This window comes from Falco peregrinus, chromosome 14, assembly GCF_023634155.1.
Source record: "Falco peregrinus isolate bFalPer1 chromosome 14, bFalPer1.pri, whole genome shotgun sequence".
Classification (NCBI taxonomy): domain Eukaryota; kingdom Metazoa; phylum Chordata; class Aves; order Falconiformes; family Falconidae; genus Falco; species Falco peregrinus.
Window position 1 is genome coordinate 18351924 of NC_073734.1, and position 19456 is coordinate 18371379.

At 40.9% G+C, this 19456-nt stretch overlaps 1 protein-coding gene across 2 annotated transcripts in view; it reads left to right on the forward strand.

The window, feature by feature from the left end:
* TENT4B (terminal nucleotidyltransferase 4B) overlaps positions 1-19456 on the forward strand; it is a 42786-nt gene that overhangs the window by 3440 nt on the left and 19890 nt on the right. For both annotated transcript variants that reach the window (XM_055818686.1, XM_005233845.4), the window contains exon 2: positions 18259-18382. In XM_055818686.1, the coding sequence (XP_055674661.1) occupies positions 18259-18382 (124 nt within the window). The remainder of the gene's footprint in view (positions 1-18258; positions 18383-19456) is intronic.

A 19456-nucleotide genomic window follows, 5' to 3' on the forward strand; every position in this document is an offset into this window, starting at 1 on the left:
CACTTTTCCCTATATACCGTCCTGTAACTTTTTTCAGTTAATAGCTTTAAATTTTGAGCCTTCTGAATATGACAGCATTGTGGAACAGACCCATTTTCAGAAAGATCAGGCCTGATTTTCTGGCAAACAGTTGAATGCTGATATGTGGCATTCATATTTCCAGAGCAAGGATGTCACTTGTGTGTATGGCTGTGCAAAACCAGCTCTGAATACGCAATTATATTGATCAGCTCTTTGGAAAAACAGTCCAGTAATTTTTAGCTAGTTGGACAGTTTATGTAAACACATAGCAGCGTGTAACTAGCTGTAAGAATATTTAGGTAAGGTAAACATGTTGGAATAGTAGAGGTTAAAAGTTAAGTATCTGTTCAGTCAAACCTTTGAGTTTTTTCTTTTCAGTTTTTTAATTTATATTGAGAAACATACTTTCTTAGTTAAGGCTACTTATACATATGAAGATATAGCCAAATAATTAAAAAATAACCCACAACAGTATTGTTTTCTATTCCAAGATTTATTTCAAAATTTGCACAATATTTGCTAACATTCACTGGTGCTGAAATATTGACCTTCAACACGAGGGCCAGTTTTCATTCCCTCACAGAGTTAATGGTGCTATCGTATACATCATATTCTGGCCTATCTTTTAATATTTTCCTTTATTCTAAGTTTTCAGGCTTGCAGTTCAATTAATAATGTGTATATTTGCATTACAGGTACTCTGCTTTGTTCTGGCACACTTAACTTTGCGACTTCTGAAATATTGCTGTAAATCAGTTGTCTTGTGCTGCCTGCAAGTTGCTTTGCACCAGGCGGATTCAACTTGCGTATCTTACATCCTCTGGGGACTTTGTCCACAGACAGTAGTGCTAAAAAGAACAGATAATGCAGAAAACGAATTCAAAGCCTTACAGCATCTGTATGATGTTACTGTTGACTTAACACATAACGTGTGTTAAAAGAGTTTAATTGGATTTGCCTTGACACAGGGTACTTTGTAGGAAAACGCAAGGATGTAGAAGGATGTGTGGGTTGAGGTTTTGGAGGGGATTTGGGGTGAGTGTGTCCGTGTCCCAAGGGCAACAGTAAGTGTTAGTAGTAATGTTACTAGTGTCACGATTAAAAAGGAAGAAAAAGCATTTGGGGTTCTGAAACGGCTGTTTTACAGGTTTCGCTGGATTTAGATTGAGTCTAGCTAAAAGGTGACACAAGAACAACTGCTGAAGCCAGAAGCCTTCAGCATAACAAAACCCAAACCCAAAGACTTGCACGTGAGTTTGACCTGTCTTCTCACAGGTTTCTGTGACTCTGGTGCCAGAGTCCAGTTACGCAGGTCCCAGGTAGGAGATGCGGATTTTGGGATGGTGTGGGGAGCAGGTTAGTTTTCACAGGCAGCTGCAGCCAAAGGCAAGAACCCAATTAATGTGTGAGCTTAAGGAGGAAAATCTGTCATGTACTCCTGAGGAGGAACCTGGGTTAAATAGAAAACAGTGCGTTTTGAAAAACTGAATGCACGCTGTTTTGAAGTACTGATAGAAACTGCCATGAAAGGGAGAGACTCCTGTGACCCCAGAGGAGGGGTCTGCACACGGACGTGCACGCGCTCGCAGGCTGCTGAATTGGTTGGCAGCGAACTGAGCAGGCTTCAGCTTGATACAAGGGTTCCCAGCATGTTGCCCAGGATTACAGAGAATACCATGAAATAAAATCGCAACTACTTTAGGAAGAAAATAGCTTAAAGCCATACATTTTTGCTGCAGAAATTCTATTATGATTTTTTTTTTTCCGCGTGAAGTTTGTCAGCTTCTCAGGTCTTTTAATCTCTTTTTTTTGAAAGAAGCTAAGTGCATTAAGGCAGGCACAGGCTCATTCTCTGCAGGCTTTGAGCTGACCAGAGGACGTGTAGCTACAGTGGTGCAGCTGTCTGCCTGAGATAACTTACCCCGTGTCTCTTTAGTTCTTACTAGCTCAGGCCCTTGCGTGGTACCAGCCACAGCGGTGTGATTTCTACGTGGGTCGGAGCATGAACAGAAAGAGCTGAGTGTATTGTGAGCAGAGCAGGCGCGTGTACCTGCATCAAAAGGTCTAGCCAGACTGAATGCCTAACTTCAGGATATCTTTTAAATCCTAATCAATTGTGGTGTTTTCCATCATGTGCTCTTAAGCGCTTAAATCAAATGCGTGGGTGGTACTTGATTCGCTGTTGCATTACTCGGTACATACGAAAGCTTCACATATGCGAAACAAGCGCTTTTGGGCGCAGCCTTCCGATTTCTGCTGAAAGGACGAGGTGTGTGTGTGTGTGACTTCTTAATATGTCTTCTGTTAGAGTAGTTGCGTGCGTTTTGGATTTCTTGAAGACATGTATGTTAAAACTAGATTGCGGTTGCATTTACCATGTATGTCATGTAAAAATGAGTTATTCGGGAGGAGTTCATAGGCACAAATCTGCTTCCCAGAAAAGCCTCTTAGAACAGTACTCTTTCCTCACGCTGTAGCTGCGTATGTAAGCTGTAAGGTAGAAGTGCAAGGATGTGACCTGGGTGCAAATCCTTTTTCTTGTATCCATCCGATAAGATCCGCCGTCACTCTCCGTCTTGTCCTGAGTCATGGCACAGCACAGGTCTGGCAGTACCTGGTGACAGCTTGTGCAGCTCTTGAAGGCGGTGATCTGGGGTTTGTGGAGGTGAAACCACGCATTGCCCCACAGCCTCCACGGTAAGAAATGACTTCTGTTGGAGGGGCTGGGAGAGAGAAACAGATTTACTAGGGGATGAAGATGTTGGACTAAAGGCAGTTGGAGGAAACATTTCGGAAATATACTGTAAATATTATATAACAGTGTTGTTTGTGCTTGCAGAATTTTGGAATGTGCCAACATTTTGGCGTGCTTTGTTTAAACAATTTAAGGAGGACTTCAGAGGCCTGCTGGTTTCTACATGTGCAGGGGAGCAGCATGTGAATGTATTCTCATGAACTGTTTTTTCTCCAGTTCTTATCTTGTATTTGTGAATTGGACACCTATTTACCTTGGAGTGGCTATATAAGGAACAGAAGTTTGGCAGACTTTTTTTGGTACATAGAGATGTCTATATTAAGTAATAGGAAGAGTATGTGAATCCCTCTTGTGTGCTTGCTGCTTTCCAAGAGCAGATATGTGCTTTCTGTAGCAGTATGCATTTGGAAAAAGAGGATCTGCTCACCCTTAATCTTTATTAGTATTGTATTAAACTACGTTGGGGTTGGAGCTCTTACTTTTTTAACTGGCAAACTCTTAGTGTAAGGTCAGTTTTAGGAAGCCTGAGATTATATTGTTGGTCCTGGGGGACACAAATAGATGGAGACCTGTATCATGAAAGCATATTGTTGCTTTTTTCAATCTTTCAATTTTTTTTTTTAAACCATCTTGATGTTATGCTTTGTTCCTGAGCAGTTTCTATTAGCTTACTTAAAACTGGAGTACACGGTCTGCTTTTTACCTTGGGAATTTGCAAAATTTTGAAATGCAGTTTTGATAAGTGTTGTACGTAACCTTACTATCAAAATAGGCAATAATATAAATGCTTCGTATTTCTTTTTATTGACCTCATAACATGGCGATTCAGAATACATCTGTGAATATAGGGTATGTGATCCCAAAATAGCGTATATGCCAAAATTTAAGAGGTGATGGTTGCTTAAAATTTGTTGATGTTGCATGTGATGTAAACGAGTGGTTCCTGCATTGTCTTTGCTGGCTCTTGGAGCTGGCAGCAGTAGCGGAATGCAGCCTAGAGCCACCTTACGTGTTGTGTTGAGAGGTGTGTATGCTGGTAGTGATCAAGTGACACAACCAGTGAAAATCTTGCTTAACACATATTATAAGCAAATAAATGCTACTGCCGTCCTTCGTGAGCAGTTGGCATGCTAATTCATTATTTGAACATGCTGGGATTTCTTAAATTATGAGCATTCATCTTCCTGGATTATCTTTTTGGATGAACTGCCGAAGAGTGCTCAAGATGTCGGTCATATTTGAACATTGCTTTCTGTCCCTTTGCCTGGAAATTGGGACTAAAGAAAATACTCCTATAAGCAAGAAAAAGAGAGGAAAACTAGTGAGCTGGAGGCAGGCTTCAGATATTTTTCCTAGGCTGCAAATAGCTTTACAGAAGGAGCAATGTGAACTTTAATCATTTTGTAACTTCAATAGATAACGCAGCAGGAATTTTTTCCAGGAATACTATGAATGTCATAGTATTAAGTCAAAGCAAGAGATAGACGTGGATTGAGGCAGAAGAACTCTTGTTGGTAAGTTTGTACAAAAAACTCTCTTACAGATCTCTAGAGCCTGTGTAAATCTTTTTGGTAACTTTATGTTGATACTTGTGTTGTATCATGATCATGCGATTCATGTGTTAGTATTGCTGTAGTCAGTATAGATCTCTTGATGCTAGCTGTTCCCGATGATTATCTTTCTGACCCAAAATTTGTGTGAGACTGAGCAGCACGGCCTGGGAGCTGGTGGTGTACCATGGCCGCCTTTGAGGCCGTGAAGCTCTGAGGGCAGGTCGCAGGTAGGAGGCAGCTGCTCCAGGGCAGTTCTAGCACATCAGCTCAGTGTGAGGATGAACTGGCTGCGTGACTGGGTCTGAGGATGTCTTATGCCGGTACATCAGCAACATCTGTTAATTTTCTTCCTCCCATGGTGACAATTAAGATTATTTGGCAGCCCTCATTCCAGATCAGCCTCTCTGACAGGCTCGTAATGTCCTCCATGGCATGAGAACTACATCTGAATTATTCAAAAGCGATGTGCAGCTAAAGGGGCACAGTCTTGCTACAGTTGCTTGGGAAGGTTTTACGGTGCAGAGTTCTCCATCACCATACTGTACTGCATACATCTTGCAGGGTGGGTTTGCATTGCATTTTACAGGATTTTTACTGGAAAACAGTGGTAGCAGAGGCTCAAATACACGGAGGCTTAGGATCAAAGTAGGCAACTGTGCATCTCCGCTCTTCTGTCTTGTCGCTGTGATTAATTAGGGGGGAAATAGCCAACACCATATTGAAAATGTTGTTAGACAGCATGGAGGAAGTAATGGTGTGATTCTACAAGTAATGGGGTACAACAGTGGGCAAATACAAACATTAAAGTCCTCTAGAAACTTTCGAATCGGGGAAATGAGGGTGCCAGAGGAAGAGGTGTGTAGGCAGTAGGAACATTGGCTTATCTTCACTCAGTGTAGATTTACTTCCAGGTAGATTTAAGTACACGCATTTAAAGTGTCACATGCTTTCTTACAAATACTTTGTTTACGGACCCAGTAAAATCTGAAAGAACTTGCATTAACCTGTCACAAATACCAAGTACAGATAAGCCCTTCAAATAAAGTCGTACTGTAATTAGGGTAAGAATACCACTGAAATGCAGTACACAGGAGTATCTTGCTGTAGTCTGATGACTAAGGTGTTGATCTTACTGTTAGGTGTCAGTGTGTAGTCTGAAGATAGTGAGTCCTTAATCAAAGTTTGTTGACCTTGCCTGACCTCTTGATGTTGTGATTGATGAAGACTGAAGAAGTATGATAACGTAACTCTCTTTGTCTCACTGTGTTCATTTTAGAGCTGTTCACTTCCTCCGTTGCTTTAGGAACAGCTGATATTTTCTTGAGATTACTAAAAGCAAAAGTTTTTTTAGTTCTGTTTTTTGGGTTTTTTTGTTTGTTTCTTCTCAAGGGGATGGTGACAAAAAGCATGCTCCTTTATATACATTTACATTCCTCCCCCTTCTCCCTCACTGAGATTTTGGCTTTAATCTAAAATAAGTATGCATATCGTTTTTGAAAATTGTGTAAAGTTTTACTCTGGACTTGTGCCTTGTCAAGCGTGATGGCTTTCTCTCTTACATAGTCAGAGGTACTCCTGGTTGGCAAGCTTTCTGCAACTGTCAGTTAAATCACTGAGTTAAACGTAGTGTGGTGAAGGAACTACCTTCATTTGAGTAATGATCACAATTGTAAATTACAGTCTTGGGCCAGTATTGAGCCAGGCTGAAAAAATGAAGTCCTGATAGTGGATTTTATTTAATGTTTGCTTTGTTATGTCACACTCTTCTTCAGTTGGGTGATTCAACTCGCGTGCTTGAGGATCCTCTATTTACTTAGCTTTCTGGTCGTGTTTTGGACTCAGTGTCTTACTCACATTCATCCATGGGGATTTTTCCTTGTGGTAGTCATACTTGGCAGGTACTCACAGGAGAAAATTTACATGTTGATTTTTGCCTCGAAGAGCTGGTTCGTTTTTTGAGGTAAGCAGCTTCTTTACATGCACCTCTGCTTCCAGCCTCAGGTGGAAGAGAAGTTTTGCCTCATCGAGCTATTGGATTTCCTCTTACGGGATAGTTTTTGAGATCGGGCAGAAGGGATGGTACTATCTTGCTTTTGTTGCTGTCTTGTAATTATATTACACGTCAGCTGCAACCCTTTTCTTAGCTCAAATCTTACCTAAATTTGAATTAACTAGTGATCTTCTGAAGCTGCTCTTGTTACAACTTGGCCAGATGTGACAGGGTATATGTAGGTGGTAAAAGATAATGTTTCAATGGCAGTAAGTAGCAGTGTCAGCTCCCAGTATAACAGCACAGAGTGAACGACGAGAATAACTGTGTAATAACAAACTTTCTCATTTCTTGTATAATGCGGTATTTGCCTGTAGGCATTAAGTCACTGAACATTATATGCTGGAATAGTTCATTGCAGCCTTGGCTCCTCTGAACCGTACCTGCTTCAGGCATGCTGAAACGTGCTTTTACCAGTTGCTATTGATTCAGCAGTTTGTAGAGCTCGCAGACACCCTCTTGTGCTTCTTTGATCACTGGTCTCCACTACTGCATCTTCTACTTACTTTTTTGGTACACTACGCACATTTGCTTAATCTTCACATTATTACTGAAATTATTTTGCAAGAGTGGTTTCAGTAGGTGAGTTGGATGAGTTTGGAGTGGGTTTCAGAGAGCTCTGCAGAGCCCCTCACTGTTTGCTGCTTCAGTCGGAAGGCCGCGCACAGATATGTTAGTGTACAACATGTGGATGGTGTGAGGAGGTGTGTGTGCAGTGCCAGGGGTGTCCCATGCTAGAGTGGGCTCCAGCATTCGCCTACATGATGCTGAACCTGGGTCAGTTGTGAGGATTTAACTCTCAAACCATTAAAGTCCCTTTTTTTCACAGCGTGATGGTTTTTTTCGTCCTTATGTCCAAACAGAAACCTAGCAACTGAGGTTCAGCTGAGCAACTGAAATCTTTTATTTAAGGCATCTTTCAGCATATGTTGGTGTTTCTGAATTTTCAGGTTTTGGACTCATGGAAGATATTTCAGTGAAGTGTTTTCTGGGCTTATATTGCTGATTTTCTGACAGATGTACTACCTGAAGCTTCAAGGAAAAGAAGAAGATAAAAACCATGATTTGATCCACAGGTTTAGTGAAGAGACTGGCTTCTCCAGATACTCTGAAGGATGAGACTGGTTACCTGCATGGAGGAAGAAGCATTTCTTCCAGTTCCTGACACCACAGCTCTTGAACATGCCTTTTATCACTGGGCTAGTAGAAATGACCTCGGAAAACATTTTGCTGTCATCTGCTTAGGCATTGTATTTTTGTTTGTAGCTTTCTAGCCCAGAGTGATAAGCAGAGCAAAAGGAGGCTGGTGACTCTCCAAAATATTTTGCAGGTGGAGTGCTGTCCTCCTAGCCCAAGGTTTTTCTGATCCCCGTGTATCCTGCCTTGCTAGTGGGAGTGTCTGAGCACAAGAGAACAAACCAGAATATGAACAAACAGCTTCTAATATATACCTTCTAAAAGAGTGTATTACTGCAGCGTGAGTCCCAAAATGAGTACTGCGTTGTTTAATGTGAACATAGTTCACTGTGTACACCCTTACTGTAAAGATAACAAATCATCAAAGTAAAAAGCCACCTGAAATGTTCCTTGTACCTTGCCATAGCATGTGTGATTGTTCCTCCCTATCCTCCTGCAAAATGCACCCACTCCAGTCACTTTTGAGCATTTGGAAGTGGGAGGGAGAACTGCTACTGGGATTTGAATTTTGCCTGGATATGACCAGCCACGCGTCTAAACTTGGGTTGATATTGTAGCGGAGCGTCACCAAAGTGCAGCAACAACTACAAAATGGGTGATAAGCTGGTTCTGAATATGCGCTAAACAGGTGAATTAGGATCACTGTCCATTTTGCTTGGAGGATATAAATTTAACATGCAAATTTAAAACCTTGTGGTTTTAATAGCAAATGCTAACTTCAAATCTTCTCATAAGAAGTTTTGAATATTTTAGTATGAGATGCGACCAGAGTGACTTGTGGCTCATTTCTGTGTTCCTTGAATGTTGCAAAACCCTGTGCAAAAGTCTCCTCTTGGAAAAAAAAGATAAATAAAAAAGCTACCCAAAACTGTGATCGTTAGATGATGTTGGGAAAGCTTTAGGAATCTGCATTGACTTTCCAGGTAGCATACTGGCACTTCAAATGTATTTTGAAAATGTTATGCTAGAGCTGAAAAGACCTTAATGAACTGCAGCTGGGGCTAGTTACTGGACTTAATATTTTTATGTTATTATTTTAAGTTTAGATCTAATGTGTTACTGAAGCAGAGGTGTTTAGAGTTTTGTTCTGTTCTTGGTTCTTCTGCCTGCTTAGCAGCTAGAAAGCAGGCTTGCTGCACAGCTGGACGTGAGGCGGCTTTCTGGAGTCGGCACAGTGCGCTCTGAGGTGTGTGGGACTAATTTGCAGGCCCCAGTATGTGAGCAGTACTGGCTGCTGGTAGGAACTTGGACTTTAAGCAGCTTTTTGACTTGCCTTTGGGGCGAACAGCGTAAGCCTGGGATTGTGATAGTATCCCTCTTCCTTCTTAGGGACTGGTGTGGACATTTGAAAGTTTAAATCAACTCTGGTGGAAGGAGACAGGAGTTTGTAATGCCATTGCTGTCCTTCTGTTCGTTTAACTAATCTTTCAAGTGAATTAATTTCCCAAGTCATAAAGAAGAAGAATATTTGCTAGGCAGAACCCGCTGTGTGTGGAATTTTCTCCACACTCTTCTGTGTCAGAAAACGCTGTTCTGAGCCCCGTGCAAGGCTTGCCTGGCTTCATGTTGGGGGACCTGCCACACGTGCAGCTATTTACATGGTAACAAAGGTCTATGCTGCAAGTTTCTAGCTTGACCTCAGATGGAGATTTTTTTTTTCCGAGCACACGTTATCCATTGGAAATGCTCATAAGCCTGCCGGGAGTGTGTTAGTCTCACCTCTGCCCAGTTATGTGATGTGTTGTCATTTATTGGCAGGTCACGGATTGTTTTGTGTGTGTGATAATATTTACTGCACTGGCAAAAGAGTAGCAGTGTGCTAATGATGTATAAAGAACCGTCCTGCTAGCCTGGCTTTATGAACCAAACAGAAAGGTGTATTAGCTGACCTGCTGTATCCCGCGGTTCTGGTTTAATAGCAACACCACTGGTGATAATTTGCAAAACTGATCTAATACACTTTTTTTGGTTGTAACTGCCTTCTCCTGCCTGTTGTGCTGGTACAGAAGGGGTCAGACCTACTCACAAGCGTTGTGGTGATTTGCTGGCTGTAGCTTTTATTACAATACTAACACAAACACAAACATTACTGTGTTGCTGGGAAAGTTCAGCTAAAATAAACTGAACTACTACTGATACTGATAGTTACTTTTCCTTTTTGTTAAGCTCTTACTTAAAAAAAAAACACTTACAAACTGTTATTCAGTCTTTTTGATTTAGAGGGTTTTAAGCAAGGGGAACTGGCAGGCTGAGGAATTACTAATCCTCCACTATAAGGAAATAGATACCTTTAGCTTTTCTGTGGTTTTAGCTGTTTGGAAATTTACCTCAAGTTGTAATTATGGAATGTATGAAGTGCATGCTAACACTTGCACTTGAAACTTGGAGGCTTTAAAACATATATATCTGTATTTTAAATTAGGAGGTTGCAAACTGCATAGCTGGTCTGTATATGTAACTGTTCCAACAGACTAATACAATTCTACAAGTGAGCTAAAGAAAAACCTTGTGGTAGTATTTTATAGGTGATGTTGGAATTACTGGTGTGTTTCCAGATAATTAGGTATTACTGAAGTTGAAGCCTTTTTGTCATTATGAAATAAAACTGCAATTTCCCATCTCTGTGCTTCCCACTTCGTTTTTCCTGCACAAAACCTTTCTCTCCTGCTTTATCTTGTTCTTTTGTTAGTAATTTTTCTTTCAGCTCAGTTGAGGTAGCAGTTTCTCTTAATTTTTATTATACCACCCATTAGCAAAACCACATGCCTTTGGCCATGCATTGCCTGGAAGAAGAAGCGGCAGATTCTCATAGTGCTTGCTTACAGAGATGAGAAGAAGGGATGATATGTAGATACTTTCCAGGGAAAAAAAAAAGAGAAGGCTGTTCCCACACATGTAGTGATTCAGCTAGATTGTTTTTATGTACAGTATGATTAAAAAAAAGGAAAAAACAATGGGAAGTGAGGCTACTTCTCAAAATAGTCTTTCCAGTTGGCATTTGATGTTTTTGTTGGAAATGCTGTAAAAATAGATAGCAAGACTAGGTGTGCATAAAGCATGGGTTTAAAATCCAGTAGATGGGTTGCAGAGTTATACTTCAGATTGCTTATTGGTAGGACTAATTCAAGCACTGAGTTATAATTCAAGTTCAATAGGACTTTCTTTCCTCTTAAAAGACAAATTTCTGTAGGAAAAATTGTAGCACATCTGAGTGTATTTTAGGAAGACAAAGCACACATAATTGAAAAGAATGGCCCACATTGCTTCTTTCTCCTTGTGTTTTAATACATTTCTACCACACTTTGGCTGTTTCCATAAGGCAGTGCTATTTTAGTGCCTTTTATGATGCAGTTAAACCCTTAAGTTGAGGTTAAATCCAGAGCATAAATAAAACCCTGTGTTAATTTGGGAGGGGTTGGGGGGATGGCTGTTTCATGGGAGAAAGAGAGAGGGAACTCCGCTGTCCACCATAAATTGTTGAAGGGAATGAACTAACTCCATTCAGAAAAGCGTTTTCAAACTCAGGATCAGAGTGATTAGGTTAATCCTGAAAGGCATTAGTCCTGAAAACAGGATCTAGGTTCCTGAATCATTTAATGCATCTGTGAAAATTTTGTCCTCCCTGGATCCTGCAAGGCAATTCAGTGAATTACTGAGCAGATGATAAATGCTAATCAGAAGGGTCAAGCTGTTGTTGGGTGAATGCTGAAAGCTACTCAGATGTTGCTTGGTGGCTGGAGGGGTGTCTTCTGGTTGTAGATACACCAGCTGAAGGTGTTTCTTCTCCTTCTCTTTTCACCCAGTGCCATCCGTGTGGAAGTGACGGCTGCTGCTGTCCTCAAGGGCTCCTCGTCGGGTGCCTGGCTACACTTAGGAGAAGTTGGCTGCTTTAGCTGAACTGATGAAGGTGGTGGGGTTTAACTTGGCTAACTTTGCCCTAGATGGATTAGGGAGGCCTGTGTAATCCTGTTATAACAGACCTGGTCACTGGGAAGCCAGGGAGTGGTGACAAACACCTGGCTCTAATGGAGGGGGACAGAAATAAGTCTCATTACCTAGCCCTCTGCAAAGTGTAATTCTCTGTTTGCACCTTGGGAAACGGTTTATACAGTAGGTATCCTGGGTTTTAGTGCTGTTTAGTAATCATATGGCAGTGGAATACCTGTGTTTTTTCTGCATGTGTGTCTTTAGGTAAACTGTGGAAAGATGGTCTGTGAAGCTGGATTTCAAACGGGTGAACGAAACTGAGGAAAAATGTGTGACTTGTCAGGTTACTAATCAGGATGTTTTTTGGGATGTTTCATTTTAAAGCTCCCATAGGGCATATGCAGCTCAATATATGTGACCTATAATATATTCATATGGTTTAGTAACTAAGGATATAGAAGTAATGGTCAGAGTCTCTGAGGCTTTTGAAAATTGTTTGCTTTATTATGCACAATTTTAGTTTCTCATGAGGACTGATGTATCAGTCAATGTGAAACTTAACTGCCTGTTAAATCACCTGCAGATGCACTTAGGTGTGTTTTCAGTAGCTTAAACCAGCAAATACTAAAAGAATTTTTCTGCTCCAGAGGCCCAGGCGGTAAGTAGAGGACTTCAGCAGATGATTCAAATTGTTTGGTTTTGCTTGAGTTTGTAGGTGGGAAAACAATTTATGATCTTTACAGTGTCTGCTGTTGTTCCTGCTTCATTATTCGACACGTCTAGGTGGTAGTAGTAGTCTAGAAATTATTTTATTAAGCTTGTGGGAGGTAAATGTTAAAACGGAAAGTTAGTTTGGGAAGCTGTTGGATTCCCCATCTTGTAGAGTGTCAATGTTACTTTTAAAATAAATATTAAAAAAAATTTGCATAATTCTGAAGGGGGAGAGAGAGAGGATTGGGCTCTCTGTGTCTTTCCTTTACCTTTGTTGCAATTTTGTTCAAAACCGCTTTAGGATCAAGTAGATTGCAGACGGGAGAGGGAAGAGCTTTGTTTAGTTTGTGGAACTTCCAAAGGACCAGAGTTAAGTTACTCTCTCTTCGCCTGTGCAATGCTAGCTTTCCTCTTGGGAGTGGAGGGATGGATGCAGTTAGGACTTCTAACTATTGATGCTTTCAAGATGCTAAAACACCTCGGATTCATCTTCTTTCGCTGTCTTCCTCAAAAACAACTATAAACCTGAACATCTACAATATTTCTCATTGTTGCCTTTGGTTCCCCACCCCCCCCGAGGAGACTTAAAACGCTAGGGGCATCTAAACACTGTCCTGTAGGAATTACTCATCCAAAGAAAATTCAGATACAAAAGGCTTACTTAAGTGCTACAGGGGTACATTGCAAACATCCCATCCAAGTGTGGATACAAAATCAAAGTCTTAAATCACAAGTGATTCATGTTAAAGCATAGAGTTTGGGAAGGCAAAAGTCATTGCTTACTTCTGACCACCATCCGCAGAGGTTCTAAATAATTTAGATTTTCATGATTCTGAAAACGAAGCTTCCTGCAGAAAAACCTGCCAAAGAGCAAACTGTGGTGCATGAGCACTGTACGATTCTTTTGCATGTGGTTAATATCTATTGTTTTAAATTACCTTTAGTGATGTTTGCAAACAGCATTTCCTGTGCAAAGAAATATTTTTGCTCAAGGCAGAGGAAACTCTTTGGGATGGATGAGCAAGATTTTTAACCCACTCGTTTTTAACAGTTGGAGCAGAAGCTGTGGGTAACACCCTGATGAGAGAAATTAGAATATGCATGCCTGCATAATTTCTCCTGTGAAATGAAGAGTGAAGAAGAGCCAGAGGAGAGCAGAAGTATAACACGATTCCAGAATGACAAAAGGAGGAAACTTTTCAATTAAAACATATTACTCTGGTTAGTAATACTGCTGTGTGGGCACACAAAGGCAACGCGTAACTGCTATCCTGTGATTAAACAAAACCAGTCAGAATTCTCTTCCCTTTGCCGGCTGCTCAGGTTAGCAGGACTGTGCCTCTGCTTCTCAGCTGCCGGGGGCAGGCAGGGGAGGTCCATGCAGGGCATGGTCCCATGCAGGGCAGCCGCTGGCGTGGCTGGCAAGCATTGGGCATCGGCTGTGTCGGGCTGGCTTCCTCCAGCTGCCAGAATCAGTGAGCACAGCGGGCCGGTCATTAAATCTGCGTCAGGATCCTAGTGCAAAAGGTAAAACTTCTTGTATCTCCAGTTAGGTTTCACAAAGCAACATGCCTCGCAGTATCGCTCTTGGTTCCAGTTCTAATGTACAGCAGTAGCGAGGTGTGCTGCTTTATGTGTAAGGTGACTGAAGCATACGGTCAAGCGTATGTGTTTGTCCGTGTATCTGTCTGTGTGCTGTGCATATAAAACAGAAATAATGCTTTGTTCATATGTGATTATTTTTTAATTGATTGCCAGAGGTGCATTAAGATTCATGCTCCAGAAAAACATCTGGGACAGATGTAAACGAGTTTGAAATCCTGAGTTGCACATTTAGAACCCACAAGTTGTGCTACAAAATAAAGTAAGGTGTGATCCAACTAAGACAGAGGTGTGATGTGCGGTGTTCTGTAGCACTTGCACCTGCGCAAAAGCTGCAGCTTTTCACCTGAACAGCTTGAGTCTAGCAGACTCGCATTCCTCTTGGTGCTATTCAGTGATGATACAGTGGGAAGTTTGCGATTACAACTTTTGCAGCCATAATTTATTTTTTAATGGTGCATCACTAACTCTGTCAGATGAACATAACAGGTGCTATAATCCACTAAATTTAGTGGCTTCTCTTCCCTGTAATTGTGTTCTGTCTGTGAAATTCTGATGTAATCAGCTTACCAGGCTTGAAAACAGGGTGTGATGTAGCTAGTACTTTGTTTTAGAACATACTCGGAGAAAGCGTAAGAGACTATTTAATTTTTCATTTCCCCACATGTTAAGATTTCCTGAAGCATGGGACAAAGACCCAGTTGTTTATTGCTGTTTACTGTAATAAAACCAGTAAACTAATACTCTTATGCATTGCAGAGACCTCTCTCCATCCATCCCGAGTAGCTCTTGGGTGTTGGTATGCTTCAGTATGACTGTAAAGCCAAATGAAGTATCTCTCCATAATGAAATCAGGTTTATTACAGCATAATTTCCTTCTACAAACAAGTCTCTTTTTAAAGACTTTTATCTAAAATAACTGATGAATGTAATGGCATTAAATAATAAAATACTGTTATGATGCCAAAAATAACTTCTCAGTCTCTTTGATCTTCATTTTGGTTAAAGATATAAAATTCCACTAGAGACTCTTGTAAACAGGCTCCATTAATCCAAACAAATTGTTTTGAAAAGCAGCGACTATAATAGATGTTGATTAAGACAGTGAATAACCTTGAGTTTTAATTTTCAATGCAGCTTGAGTTAACTCGGCATTAATTGGAGTCACACCTCTAAGTCATGTTGTACTGCTCTGAAATCTGCATGTGGCTGCTTCTGTTTGTCTTGGCTTTAATTAATCATCCCCTTATTATTTCTTGGCAGCAGTCATTGTTGGGCAGGGAAATAATGGGTCTAGGTGTAGTCTGGAGCCTTTATGGCTTCTGCCTGCCTTCTGCACACTGGCTTAGTGCAGCACAGGCGGTCCTAGCTGCATGCAGTCTTGCAGCAGGTGAAGCCGCAGATAGATCTGTAATATTTCCAGCTGGTGTGGTGATGGGAACTTTCTCTAGTAGTCTGTAAGCCTTTCTTTTATCATTGAAAAATTTCAAATTTATTTTTTTTTCTACATCTGCATTTGTTCAGTAACATCCAGTGCATGTGTAATACATGTTTCCTTGTGTTTGCGTGCTGCTTAATTTTTTGTTTTGCCGTAAAGCTTTCTATGACTACCTAAGACCAAGAAGGATCCCACTGAAAGAGATGCAGACATATGTTTTTTATGTTTTTTTAAAAAAAGAAATACCTCTGATTTTGACAATACATCATTATTTTATGAGCTTCTGAAGAGTACGCCAGTTGATATAATTATCTCGATTAAAAGTGTCAGTGGAGTTAATAAAGAGAAGTGCCCTGAGAACTGCAGTGTCTGCATGGCTTGGCCCTTTGTGCACTTCAGGGACCTCATTTCTGATTGCCTTGTTCTTCCAAGGTTCCCTTACGGGGCAGGGGAACAATTAACTCCCGTAAAGCGGAAGCCCAGGAGCAGCTGGGCCCACTAATGACGGGCAGTATGGATTTGTGCTGTGCCATACATGAATCTCTCCCCAGGGATAGTCTCTTGGTATTATCCCAGCACATCTTGTGCCATTAAGTGCCCTCAGATGATGTGGTGACACTCCTCATGGTGTGCACTCCATCTTCTATTACTAAAAACATTGCTCTGGGGCAAATCTTGTGCCTTGTGGGTGTAACCAGTCTGTTCCAGGTAGTCCAGAGGAGCAGAGGCAGAAGCAGGTCTGTGTTAACTTGATCAGTTCCCCCCTGTGTAGTCCACAAAGAAAGTGAAGAGCTTGCCAGACATGGTAGGAAGCCTTGGGCTGACTCCCAGGTCTTCCCGTAAGCTGGTTCGCCAAATACAGTTGAAAAATAATTTTTATTTTCTGGAGTTTGATTATCGAGTTTTTTGCCTGTTCCCCTAGTTGCTCCTGTTTTTGAATGCTACCTTAATGGTCAAGCACGCAGAGACTAAACTAGCAGTCGGTATGTGTGACTGGCAGTGGGGACGGAGAGTGAACTTGGTTGCTGGAGTGCTCAACTTGCCCTTTGTCACGCACTTCTCACGTGAATTCAATTCTTGCAACAGGAGGATAACTTTAAGAATGTTTAAGTGCCAGTATGTTGACTAACAGTGAGGAACAGGACAGGAGATGGCTGAAAAGCCAAAGGCAGAGAAGCCCGTGCCCAGGATGGCAGTGGTGGTTCAGAACGTGCATGTTAACCCCAGGTTGTAAGCTTCCAAGGAAAAGCAAGAAAGCAGCTGTAGGAGGAGGTACGAAATTTCTTAGCATTGTCAAAATACATGCTGAAAACAGCATTTATCGGTATGACTATTGCAGCTGCGTTGCTCAGAACATCCTTGTGGTACCTGAGATGATGTGTGTGAGCGGGGCTCGGTGCTGGTGCCAGTGTGCCAGTAAGGCGGGGGAGAAGGGGGGAGGTGGCACCTTGCATTTTTGCAGGAGATCTTTGCGGAGGGGTGGTTTTATTTTAGTTTTTAGTTGAAGTGTTTGTGAGTCTCCGTCTGTAGGTGTCAAATGAGGAGAAGCTTCTCCAAAGGTGGTTTTGGAACAGCTAAATTGGGTATCTGTCTGGATCTCCCTTTGGAGGAGCTCTGTCAGAGGAGTTTTTGCGTTAGCTGTAGAGAGCTGTGATGATGGCTACCACAGGTTGCTAGGCTTTTATAACTATTCCCCTTGCCGTGTGTGTGTGTAGGGAATTCCAGTAGATGCTCAGTAAAAAGTAATGTAAATATTTTATTCCTTCATCTTGGAGAGAAAGAAGCTTGTGTTGTTCATAATGCTGCAGTATTGAAGAACATAATGCCAATGCCAGATGGTTTGAGTTCTGTCCTTACCCTGACTCCGTTAAATACAACTTTCAGATATTTTAATCTGTTTTGTTGACACCTGTATACAACTTCCAGTTATTAACATTTGATTTATTTAAATGTGTGTACAGTAGGGAAGTATTAGATTCCACATCTCATCTGAGGGCTTGCTCTTAATGAATTGCTCTGTCCTGATGGTCCCTCAGAGCTTTAAGGAGAGATGCAGTTGTATGTGGTAACTAGAAACAATACATTTTAAAAAAATAGCTATTACTATAATGGCCATTGCAGGGAACAAATGAAATTAATTTAGCTGCTCTGTGGCTGAAATGAAAGGGTTGCGTCTGGTTTTTTTTCAAAAATGTTGTTAGTCAAGAGGGTGATGTGTTGTTGGTATTACAGAAGCGTAGAAATTTGTGGCGCTGTATGAAGACATTTTTATTTCATCTCTAATAATAGGCAGTTTAAAAATGACTTACTGACGGTGAGAAGCACATGTAATACAGTAAACTGCCAAATATATGGGTTAACTGTCTGTCAATCACTTATTCTTCTGAGCCACCACTTCTGCACTTGTACTACATATTTTCTTGTTATGGGGAGCGGGTGCATTTGGAGTTTATTCATCTTCTCTAAGCAGTAAAAAGAAGCAGTTTTTCTAGCTCTAGTACTGGCACAATTACTATCGACTTTTTAAAAGCTTGGTACTGAACACAGACTGATGCCTGAAACTCCCTAGCTGGTGCCAAGGGGCTGACTAGGAAGCGTTGGCTGAAAACCTCCTGTTTAAATTTTTGGGAAGTGTGTACTCGGAGCTTACAGCTGCATTCCTAGCTGAAGACCAAACAGTTTCTGTGTTATGCTGGCATTAAAATACGGAGTGTGATTTTCAATGTGAATTGAGGCGCTTGGATTTAGATTTGCTTCCACACTTTTAGCAAATGCAGTGCAATATTGACCTACGGCTTAAGAAACTGATGTAGAACTAACCAGTACTAAGTGTTGTAAATCTGGTGGGCTTTTTTTCATTGCACGCTATCTTCAACTGCCTCTTAACTAAATGGGTAACTAGGAGCTTAAAAAGCATGTTCGATTAGAGTAGTTGCTGTTTCATTCTCCTGTGGTTTTTTTTTCCTGACTTTCTGTTATTTTTTTTTCTTTTTTTCTTTCTTAGTCTTCATGAAGAAATCATTGACTTTTATAAGTATATGTCTCCCAGACCTGAAGAAGAGAGAATGCGGATGGAAGTGGTGAACAGGATAGAAAACGTTATAAAAGAGCTGTGGCCTAATGCAGATGTGAGTAGGACGCTGTTCTATTTGTTAATACGTAAAAACAACATTTTGTGCCCGTTTACTTTGTGAAGTATTCACCAATGAAAGTAATGTTTATTTTTCCGTATTAAAAAAAAAAACCAACACAAAAAAACCCACAACAGAACAAACCCAAAGGGATTTCTGGTCAAAAAGATCAACTTTTTCTATCGCACATAGGAACAAAAACAAACTAGACCTACTGTAGTCAAACAAAGGGTATAAGATGTGAGAACATGTAGTTTCATTAATATTTATTTACTAAGATTATATGGGAACGTATCAGACGTGCATGCATGCCTGATAAGTATCGTGTTAAAAAAAAGCAGCTTCTGAAACTCAGATCTTCACTAGTAGCAGGGCTTCTAGCCCTAAGACCTGCAGTCTTGAATATGTCTGTTAAGGTGGAATGTCAGCAACGCCGCGTTACATAGATCATGCTCTTCTTAATGGGTAGTTAAACTGACATATCTTACAAAATTAAAGGAACTGGGTTTTTGTACACGAACAAGTCTATAAATCTGTGTATTGAGCTGAAAATCTGTAAAGTCTCTTTCCACTGAAGATGGGGTTTTGCTAGTACTTCATTCAATTGAAATTCGTTTCTCCTATGCAGAGCTGTGCTTTTTTTAATAAGGGTTGCATTAAAGAGAAGCCAGGGAAGTTGCTTTTACAACTCCAGATGGTTTTACGGGGACTCGGTTGGATTTTTGGCTTAATTGAATATAGTTTAACTGTATCCCTCTGCTAACATGGTTAATAAGAATGGAGATTTGTAGCTGTAGTCATCTATCTGTAGATAACAGTAGCTGAAAATAAAGACTTGTTAGCTGGAATAGTAAACCAAATTCAGACAGCAGAATCTTTAATGCTCTTTGGTCCTGCCATAGTGACAGACAGTGTTGACATGAGTGACTTAAACCCACTGTTCATTTTGGATCCTCTTAACCTGTTTTTTGGAATGTGTTTTTAGAAATTGGCAGAATGTGAATTCTGCGTTAGCTGTATCTATGTGGCATGTGGTTTTGTATGTGAAGTATACTCACATTTACAAGGTGG